At 34.4% G+C, this 11,490-nt stretch overlaps 1 protein-coding gene across 4 annotated transcripts in view; it reads right to left on the bottom strand.

Moving 5' to 3' along the window:
* Positions 1-238: 238 nt before the first annotated feature.
* Positions 239-11,490, bottom strand: part of FAM13B (family with sequence similarity 13 member B) — an 80,579-nt gene continuing 69,327 nt past the window's right edge. For all 4 annotated transcript variants that reach the window (XM_016160612.2, XM_016160614.2, XM_016160613.2 and 1 more), the window contains 7 exons: positions 10,021-10,250; positions 8,122-8,205; positions 7,779-7,874; positions 5,033-5,116; positions 4,772-4,938; positions 3,876-3,977; positions 239-2,612 (listed from right to left, as the gene is read on the bottom strand). In XM_016160612.2, coding sequence (XP_016016098.1) covers positions 2,489-2,612; positions 3,876-3,977; positions 4,772-4,938; positions 5,033-5,116; positions 7,779-7,874; positions 8,122-8,205; positions 10,021-10,250 — 887 coding nt within the window. In that variant the 3' untranslated portion in view covers positions 239-2,488. The remainder of the gene's footprint in view (positions 2,613-3,875; positions 3,978-4,771; positions 4,939-5,032; positions 5,117-7,778; positions 7,875-8,121; positions 8,206-10,020; positions 10,251-11,490) is intronic.

Genomic DNA, 11,490 nt, shown 5'->3' with positions numbered 1-11,490 from the left:
CAAGAAATGCTGACTAGTCTCTCTGCATCTTTTCCCTACATTTCCACAGGGGATAGCTTTCCCCTGTCTTACCATGCCCCACGTCAGCCAGGTTGTTTACTAACCCTGTTGTCCCCTATGTGGTCCTGGGTAGGGGTAATTCAAACAAAGCCTGAGAACATAAAGACAAAGGAATACTTGGTCTCTATTTTTCCTTTTTCAACATCTAGTGGAGAGAAAAAAAACATTTACAATGACAGAACATTTAAGTTCTTTTATTACAAAAGTCTATACAATGAAGTGCCAGACATTCCAATTATACTGGTGGTCATATATATCTATATATCATTTGTATATAGATATACAGTTTTTACTTATATCAAAGTAAAACGATTACAAACTGCCTAATTTTACCTACTGCTCAACTATGACACACAATATTGTCACATAGCATAAGTGCTGCCATGCCACTTTTATCTATCCTACTTGCAGCCAAACATTAACAGTGAATAATCGACATCATGAAGCAGCTGTTAATTCTAAAATGAAACCAGTCAGGCCGCTGACTTATAAAAATATGGTACTCATATAGATTTAGCATTATAAAGAAGGAATATATTATTTAAAACATTTAAATAGTGCATATGGACATTTTTGCATGTGGTATATAAAATAAAATATTCATATAAAACAATATACAGTGCACATTAAATTAGATGTTTGGATATACTCCTGTCTGGAGACTGAAAGAAATTAAATTAACTAAATGTACACTGCATGATAGATTCAAATCAAAGTGATCTTTTGGCGTTCTAAATTTCACTTTTTTAGGTATACATTATGAATAACCTCGCTGTATCAAAAGGAAACCACACAAAAAGGACTGGATTTAGTGCTTTATTCCCCAACTACATATTCACTACTAATGAATATTCCCTCCCCGCCAAAAAAAAAAAAAAAAGCCATTGCACACACAGATGAAATGTGAAGTACTAGAAATGCTACTTATTATCAAGCTACTTCATGTGCTTACTATGTAATAGTGTCAGAAGTCTGAGGTTCATGCTTCCCTCATCTTACTAAAGGATGTTGCAAAAGTTCATTTTTGTATGGAACATATTGTTAATATTAGCTAGTTAAGAAAACCATGCATGAGTCACTGCATGCAAAACATGGGCACAATCAAAGACACTCATCAATCCAAAAAAGCACCAGGAAAAAAATTAACACTTAGATTAAGCCTGACCAGAATATGCTATTAATGACTATTATACTGTTAGCACAAATAAAGTCACCTTTCTGTGAAAATGATTAGCAGAATACCAGGAGAGTACCTGAAAAAAAGCTACACAAAGCCAAAGACAAAAGATATCCTTAAGAGTATATGTCAAGGGGCATACCACTTATACATCTTGTAACCAGCTGCTTTAAACAGCAATGTGACTGAGTAAAAGGTGGTCCCTTTAGAGGGCGTTTTCTTTATGAAATTTGCTGATTAAGAGAACACAAAAAGATGCAAGCCCCTGAAGGTATATGTAAAAATGCAGTGGTATAGCCCTTGTTAAGAACAGATTTACTTCAGGCATAATGATTCTTCTGCCAATTTAGGCCCATCTGATTTCACACACAAATCTAAGCACCATCAGAATTCCTACATACTGACATGGCTATTTTCTCACATTATCTGGAGGTGGGTAAGGGGAAAAAAAAGTAGGATCTGATGCAGGCAAATCACATCATCACCAGCTGATAAACAGTAACTGAGGAAACAAACAGTAACTTAAGTCCCATAGGCAGCATGTGATATGATTCAGTTCTGTGCATGATGTGTGATGTATGTTTTCACTATACTAATAAGCAAGGTCACTTTTTGGTCTACCCTCTGTTCTCTTCATCCAGGAGCTGTTTGACCAATGAATTGCAAAATTTTGCTAACATACTACCTGTGAAAAAGTGTCACTTTGGGAATTAAACAGAAATGTATTCCACAGTAGGACTTGAAATTTCAGTTGATTTTGGTTTTCTAGGAAAACATAGAATGTAGTTGCATACGTGCACATTTATAGGCCTTTCTTTCAAATTTTCAGTCATTCTGTAAGAAAAAGGCAACTGAAGAATTCAATGTGACGATTCTCCTCTCAATTATCTTCAGTAACGAAAAAAATAATAAAATTGGTAATAACAAAAAGCTTGTATTTCCAAAGTTCTTGAAGTTGAAAGGATAAAATACTAGTCTTTTGCTAAAAGGATGTATCTGTAGTACAAAACAATGAAGAAAACTAGATGTTTGCTAAAGGTGGAGAGGACGGTCTGTGGTTAAGATGGAACACTGCGCTCCCTAGAGAGGGTCTACTTACCACCCCCATCATTTCTCTAGTGGCACCACAACCAAGTTACAAAATGAGACTCTCTGAGTGTCTGAAAAAATGAACTCAAGTACCAGCCAAGTACACACGATGACAGCTTCAGGGAATACAACTGACTTTATGATGTTTTCAAGAAACATATTTTATATGGATTTTGAAGAATCTTGTTTGCTGATAAGAACTTCAAGAAGCCTAAGCTTGGCTTTAATTTTCTTGTACTCCCTGTACTCCTCAAGTACTGGAACACGATCCTCTTTCTGGGCATTCCTAGGGGAGAAAATAAAATCTGTAACATTCTGGAGATCACCTAGAATATCTTATAATAAAGTCCCAAGAGTTGTTGTAATGTAAGACAATGTTACCAAATTTAAGTTCAAATAAAAAATTGCTCTGCACGAAAAATTGTTATTGAACTAATTCTCCCTATCCCCAAGGAACACTCCAAAAATACTTTTATTTTTGATGGATTTCTTTATTGACAAATTAAATGATGCTATACTTATCAATGATAACTAGAGGTAATATTTTAATAAAATATACACTGCTAAGTTCTGTCAGGTCTGTGCGTATATATTTATTGCTAGAGGGCCATGAGTCATTTCATACATTAATCGTGGCTTCAGTGAAGTGAGATGTAAAAGTAAAACATCTTATCTGTAGCAAAAAAGTAGTTTCCTCACTGTATATTAATGACCCTCTATAATTCAGTTTAACCACTAAGTAAAACATCAAATCATCCTAAGTATAAGCAAAGTTTTCTTCCAAAAAGACAAAGAATTAGAAGGTACTTGGAAAATGCATTCCTGCATTTGATATTTTTTTAAAACCATTTTTGCCAACCTATATAGGAGACTCTCAAATTAAAGTAAACATATTCTAGAATTTGTAATATAGCCATTGGCTTGGTAAGACCACCCAATTACATGGAAAAACTTTTCTGAGACGTGAGACAGCCCTCATTTCTGGTCATCATTTGAATTAAAACGTATTTTTTTTTACTTTTAAAAGAGCCTCACTGAGTCAACTATACATTACTCAGTGAGATAAAGGCACCTTGCCATATTGTATTACAGGAGCCATATGACTGCCACCCTGTTACACCATTTGGAAATGGGCATCCTGGAGTGACTAACATGTAGCCTAAGCAGCAGTGGTCTCAATATAAGAATCCTAGCTAACTGAACATAGCACTCGTGTTATGAGACACTTTCTGAAAAGGAGAAACAGCTCATTTCACAAACATTTCCAAAAGGGTGAGGGTGTAGAATTAAAGAACATAAAATAGTTGCCACTCAACCAAGCCTCCCTAGGACAACCTTAAAATATTTTATCAGATGTTGTTTTCTCTAGCTCTGACTTTTTCTTGATATTAATAGCAGGGCTTGGAAATATAAAAGAATGTTTTTTAGTTTTATTTTCATGCTAATAGTCTTACATGCACAATTTATTTCAATTTCTGTATACTTCTTTAACATATGAGCTTGTGCGTTTAAGGAAAAATAGTACTCAATGTTGTGATTCTCTACGAACCTTCCATTTTGTTGATAAAATGCTTCTTCAAATTCCCGTAATGTTTTACGTAGTTTCTTTTTTTCAGCTCTGGCTTTCCAAAGTTGTTCCAGTAATTCAGGCCTAAAATTGAAATGGGAAGAAAATATTATTGAAAGGGTACTACTGATTATGTTCTTAAGAGTGGTTCGAACTAACTGCTGCAAACTAAAGTCAGCTGAGATGCTTTTAAAATATATCAGTGCCTAAGCGCCACTTGGGACTAACTAAATCAGAATAACTGCAGGTAGGACTTTGTAGCGGTACTTAAAAAAAAAAAATCTTCCTAGATGATCCTAAAGTGAAGCCAGGGCTGAGAACCACAGTCAGATACAATATTAGGTGAAGAAGCCTTGATAGAGAACATACTGACAGATGAGTCTCAGCTGGCTCCTGTACTTTTGTTATACAGCAAATGTAGGATTTTTGTTTTTAAAATTTCAAAACACTAATGTTTAATAAAAGAAAATGTGAATGACAACATGTGTCTGTAAATTATTTTTCCATGCTCTTTAATTCCCTCCCCTCCCCCCACACTTCCACCCCTGACCTATGGATGTTGCTGTTTCCACTTAAGAACTAGATCTCTGACGGCAGGGTATCTCCTCCCACAAGCTCAGGGTGTGCACCTGGGGCCTGGCGCATCCGGAGTATGGTCCGTAGCTCCACCTGAGGTGCGAACCGAGGACCTTCTGCATGTAAAGCAGACTTGCTAACCACTAACTAACTTGCTAACCACCCCTGTAAATCATATTTTTTAAAAAGAGTATATCTTGGACATTGCATTAATTCCAAGTGCTCGATTATTTAATAATGAATTTCTTGGCATATACATTTTATTATATAAATAGACTAAAACCAAAAACCAGTATACATACATAGAGGCTGCTCGAGTACTTGACAATCGAAGATCCAGAGCCAGTTTTTCTTGATTTTCTTCAACATCAGATTCTGAGTTTTCCAATGAAGACTGTGCTTGTACAGCAGTTTTCAAGAAATCAGTTAACTCAGAAGACAGACTAATACCTTCTTCTTCTTCTTCTTCCTAAAAAGATAACCAAACAGATAATCAAACAGGCCATGACTTTCAACTATTCCTTTAGAAAAGAGATCAGAGAATGGTTTCTCCTAAGGATTACCTTGATTTCTTCAAAAAAATGTGCAGTTTCTCCTTCTATGATTGGTTGTAACATCTGACCCCTTCGCTTTGTGGATGGAGATCCCTGTAACAATCGACATATAAATGATTTACATTTTAAGTATTCAAAGTGTTCAATAAAGCTTCACTTCACTATGGGACAGATAGTAAACTTCATTTTCAAAATCCTAACCATTTGCTTTGAATTTTTTAGGAGTTCCTTAGTAAACTTTTTCTTTTTGCTTATATGCTATTTTCTTGTTATGTATACACAAAAGTGAAAAATAAAATTTATGTTTAGATAAAACTAAAAGTTCATTCAGAAAATTTTTTAAAATTCTAAATCATAGAAGAAAGTGTGACATAATTTAATTGGGAGCATTTTTCTTTTTAACAACAGCTATCAACCATTTTGGCCTGAGGACCCCTTTACAACTCCTTTATAAAAAATAACAGCTTAATTGAGAGATAATTCACATACCACAAAATAAACTTTTAAGAGCATACACTTTAGTGGCGTTAGTATTCAGAAATTGTATAACGATCACCATTATCTACTTCCAGAATACTTCATCAGCCTTCTCCCCTCAAAAAACCTTGTACTCATCAGCTGTTATTCATGCCCCACTCCCTCTAGCCCTTGGCAAGCACTTATCTACTTTCTGTTGGCCTATTCTAGATGTTTCATATATTGGAATCATACAATATGTTTGCCTTCTTTCACTTAGCATAAATATACCATTTTTATTATCCATCAATTGCTGGACATTAGGATTATTTCCTCATTTTGGCTTTATGAATAATATTATAAAAACTGTGTACAAGTTTTTGTGTAGACATGTTTTCAATTCTCTTTGACATATATAGGAGGAGCACTGCTAGATCATATGGTAACTCTGTGTTTAATCTTTTGAGAAACTGCCAAACTGTTTTTCAAAGTGGCTGCACCATTTTACATTCCCACCAGTAGTGTCTAATAAGAGTTTAAATTTCTTCATATCCTTGTGGGTATAAAGTAGTATGTGAATGTGGCTGTTATTTGCACTTCCTAATGACTAATGATGTTGAACATCTCATATATTTAATGGCTATTTATATATTTTCTCTGGAGTAATGTCTATTCAAATCCTTTGTCTATTTTTAACTGGGCTATTTGTCTTTTTTATTATTGAGTTATAAGAACTCTTCACATATTCTGGATACAAGTCCTTTATCAGATACATGATTTACAAAATTTTCTCCTGTTCTGTAGACTGTCTTTTCACTTTATTAAGTGTCCAAAACTCTGATGCACAAAAGTTTTAATTTTCATAAAGTCCAATTCATTTTTTTGTCATTACGTTTTATGTGTCATATCCAAGAAAACACTGCCTAATCCAAGGTCATAAAGATTTATTCCTCTATTTCCTAAGTTTTACAGTTTTAGTTCTTATTTAGGTCTATAATTCATTTTAAGATAAGTTTTGTGTACGGTAGAAGTCTAAATTCATCTTTTTTTGTTTTTTTGAACGTGGATATCCACTTGTCTGAGCACCATTTGTTGAAAAACTATTCTTTCCTTCTGAATTGTCTTAGCTTAACTTTTAGACTCCAAATTCCTTTTTATGATAATTATATCTGGGAGTCTGTAAGATCTAGAAATGCTTCCTATTGACTTTCTAAAAATAAACTTGTTGAATTCTATTTTTTTTAACTTGTGGAATTCTAAAATGGTTTTCATAAAGAAATTCAAAGATTATACTATTATGGAATTATGAAAAAGTCAACAACACAGAAATACCTTGTAATCAAAGAATAAAATCTGTATTAAATAAACTCTTAAGTGGAAAGTGTATAAACTATAACAGAATTTTTTCCCTTGTTCAAAGAAAACTGACTATATCTAATTAAAATACTGCTGAGATGGCTCACTAAAACAATAGCCAATTAAAAAAGAATTAGTTGATATGAGGGCTAAATAAAATGTGTTCAGAAGGGCAACATGAACCTTCTAACGAGTAGTCGGGTGGTCAAGCCTCAAGGAAACCCCCATGCAAGTAGCTACTGACATGAAAATAGCCTGCAAGCCTAAGCAAACCATAAGCTCCTGTAAATTAATTCCTATGAGATGATGCAAAATGGGCTACATGCTGTTTTCTACTTGAGCCTGAGAGAAATCTAGAGCCATACTATCTAACGGTTAATTTGGGGACAACACTTAATTTGCATGTAAGAGTTTTCATTTTTCTCTAAAAATGTAAATGAATATGAATAAGCATTATTTTATTAAACTTTTTCATTTAAAAAGATAAACTTGAAAAAAATCAGTTTATATTACTGTGCAACTTAAGTGATCAAAACGTTCATCACAAAACTAATGTATTTTCAAAGACATGAATTTAAATGGAAAGAAATTAGGGAAATGTCTGAAATGTAGGTTTTTTAATTCCACAATGTAGGTGACCCTGGGCAATATCACTCGAGCCTGAGCTTCATCAACTGTAAAATGAGGCTATCATCTGTTATCTGTTATGACTTACCAGGATTTAATGACACAATCATACATAAAAATGCTTATAGAAGTGCCTAGGAGATAGTAGCAGGTACTTATTAGTAATTTCCTATTCTTTTAAAGGCAATAACCTCACCTTACATATACAATTCTTGCTATCCTGGCTGTCCCTCTCCCATATACTACCATAATAACTGTTTTCAAAAGAGAAGGTCTTGGTAAATTAACTCGATAAATATTTGCATGTTTTACTTACAAGGACAGGAGTGATGCTAGCTCTTGTCAACATCTGCTTTACAAGTCTGTATCTCTCATAGAGAGGTTTAACAATGTGCCTTTCTTCCCTGGTCACCTGAAGCAAGAAAAATGAAAATAAATTAATCAGAAATCTAAAATGTCTAAAACATTAAAGCAATATGACTAACCCCGCTCCCCCTCACCCACCACCAAGTTTTAAAAGTTATTTTAAATAAGTAGGCAATATTCCAAATGTAGGAAACAGTGCTCTATAAAACAGCTCTGAAGATGTGGGCCTCAAAAGTGATTTGTCTTCTTTTCTAAGATAAAAAATCAAATATTTTTAGTAAGAGAGACATTACCGGCCTTCCATGTTGGCTTTCATAGTAAAGAAGACTTTTCTGGAGAGAAGTTTTCTCTTCTACCAAATTATCTTTTGTCATTTTCTAGAGAGGGAAAAAGAAACTTCCATTAGCACCGTTATTATTCTCACCTCCACAATGTAAACAATTAAGTTGAAAGGGCAGGCCATCACCACCCAGCCTAGGCTAATAATATATCTTTTGCTAGTGGATTTGCAGGCAACATATCTCAGTTTCCCGCAGAATCTGGTCTTCTAATAAGTAGGTATCAATCCTCTTTGGTGGCTTAATTTATCTTTTATCTGAATAAGTTACGAATACCAGCTTAGTGACTCTAGTTAAGTTACTTAACCATTTTTTATTCAACATTCTAATCTATAAGACAGGATACTTATCCTACCTCATAGGGCTCAAATGAGAACTAAATGAGTTAATATGCTGTAAAGGTAGTTGCAACAGTGCCTACCGAGCACATGGTAAGTACACAAAAATGCCTATTATTTAACTTTGCACATTATTTTACTGAAATAACTATAATTTGGTGTATGCGGACACACAAACAAAAACACATGCATGCACAGCATAGGTCCTGTAATCCAATATTTCTCCTAAACTATTAAGAAAATCTGATAGCAGTATAGTGGAAAGACCTTTAAAAAAACAATGTCAATTTTCATCTTAGACTCCTACTCTATGATTCCAGTTTCCCTTCATCTGGCTCTTCTTTTACATTGTAATACTCTTCTCTTAACTTTTAGTACTCTAAATGGTACTAGAGTAGACATGACACCCCAAATTTACCTGCCCATAGAAACTTCCTCATTTATTCCATAGGACCTTTTAACATCCCAGTGAACCAGTGTTCCATATACCACCTTTTAACACTAGATCAAATAAACTGTCTACTTAATCCTAGGGCTAGATAATACTACCTGTTTCTCACCAGAATGAAATAAGAGGTAAAAAAAATTACCCTGAATATTATCTTCCTAGAACAAGTACCACTTTAGATTATGTACGTTTAGTAGAGGACACCTGGGTACAGACTCTATAAAAACATTGTGATTTCAAACTCAAGCTTGAATCTTAAATCTAGAATAATGACTCTGAATAAAGCTAATCCAATCAAAAGCATTTAAGGAGGGGGGAAGTTGGTCTAATACAAAATCCAAAAACAAGAAAGTTAGAGGACAGAAGCAATTAGAATTTCTACTCCAGCTCTGTTCAAAGAGGAGAAAGACTAATATTCACATGAAAGAGTTGTGTTCTGTTGTCAAGATAGGAATTCGCATTAGGACTCATCATTGCCTAGACAAAGGTTCACTTGAGATCATCTATCTCTCTATTCTCAGCAAATCTTATCTGCTAAATGACTGGGGCTGCCAGGTACTTTGACCAGGACTGACCTAGGCATGGGCTTTAGTGAAATGGTTCCTCAAAAAAATTCATTCAATTTTTGTAACAACCATATTGTGTATTTTAATGGACATAATCACATTCATATCAGGGCTGTCAAAGGGGCTCAATGGCAGAATGCACAGAATATAACCAGTCAGTGCCACGCATAAGCTAAGAGCTCAATATATATAACTATTAAGATACAAAGCCAGGATTCAAACTCAAGTTGTTTCATGCTCTTTACACACTCATCTTACCAAATGCCTTCAATACAAATGAACATATCAGCATTTTAGTTTTTTTAGTCTTATTATTCTGATTCAGTTCCTGAAAGATAGGGCACTTCTGGTATGCTGATAAAAACATGTTTCTATATTTGCAAACTTGGGGTGCAGACTCAGGCCGGTTAGACTACTTAGACATACTCTATGCCACTGTGGTACTAATTTGTTTCAGGGACTCTAAAGACTAGTCTGGCCAAACATCATAGCTTAAGATTACTTTGATATCTTCTGGAAGACACCTCTCAACACGTTTTTCTTTTAGTCTTTTCAGAATAAGTTCAAGTGTTGCTTCCTTCGATGGCTTCTTCTCCTTCTGAATGACCCTAGCTTCATCTTCATTGTCATCATCTTCATGGTCTAGAGAAGAGCCAAAGCTTTTTGGAAGAGTGTTACTACGTGGACGTGTCTGAGGTACAAATTCTCCATCAGAGCTTTTGTGTTTTGCATCTACAGTGGAGAACCAAGAGGATACATCAGCAATACTGATTTTAGCTAAAATGCAACTAGATCAAATAAGTAATCAGTGAATAAGATATACGACAGAAAAACATACATTAACAGCATACAGGCTCAGATAGTTCAAGGGCACATGAAGTACTAAAATTATACATATAGCAAGAGAGCTATACTATTCATTCTTTCAATCATATTCATAGAAAGCCTACTGAAGTAAAATGTTCTGATAAGAACTGGAGAAACAGACATGGTCCCTATTTTCATGGAGCATATACTCAGGGAAATAAAGACAAAAACCAAGTAATAATAATCATAAACAAAACAATTACAAAGAGTGCTAAGTGCTATAAAGAAGACAAAAAAGGATGGCATCACAGTGTTAAAAGGACTGTATTTTGTAGAAGAACAACTACATTGAATGGGATTAACATAAAAGGCCTTTCTGAGATAGTGATATCCTACTTAAACATGGAATAAGGAGGAGATAATGTAGTACAGGAAATTTAAGGGAAGAGGCTATAGCCAGTGCATAGGCCCTAAAGCATGGCATGTTTAAGGAACATAAAATGAGAGAGGAAAGTGATTAATTAAGTGGGCAAAAGGCAGAGTATGCAAGACCTTGAAAGCCATGGCAAGGAATTTGGACTTTATTCTAAGTGGAAAGGGTGGCTCTCTAAAGGGCTTTGAACAAGATAGTAAGACAAGATCGTTTTTTACAAGGTAATTCTGGCTACAATGAAGAGAATGGACTATAGGACAATAAGAGTGGAAAAAAACTGAAAAATTAGTTGGGAACTAATTTTTCTTGTTTAATGACAAGCTGTTGGAAACCGGCATTAAATAAGGAAATGCGTAACAGAGCTGTAGGAAACAATTCTAAAGAAGAGAGAAGAGAACTTATCTTAACTTTAAGAGTATAAACTCAATGACAGTAGGGACACTGTCTTCTTCACTGTTTTAGCCTCAGATGTCTGTAAGTACCTGGTACTCAATGATACTAAAAGATTCGGTTGAATAAATTCAAATGAATAAACCAAAATGTGATACTACAGATTATAAACCCATACTTGGTACAGATAATTTTTTAAGTATTAACAATTATTTTAAAACATGCTCACTAAACACAAAGTAAATATACCTTAGCAAGTACTGTACTGGATTGACATCCAGTAACATAAGACCTAGTTTTTAATTCAAGCCTTACAATTTGGTCTTTGTAGTATAAACATTA

This window comes from Rousettus aegyptiacus, unplaced genomic scaffold, assembly GCF_014176215.1.
Source record: "Rousettus aegyptiacus isolate mRouAeg1 unplaced genomic scaffold, mRouAeg1.p scaffold_m13_p_7, whole genome shotgun sequence".
Lineage (NCBI taxonomy): Eukaryota > Metazoa > Chordata > Mammalia > Chiroptera > Pteropodidae > Rousettus > Rousettus aegyptiacus.
The sequence above is the reverse complement of the archived record's forward strand: the minus strand, read 5'-3'. Positions and strand labels throughout refer to the sequence as shown.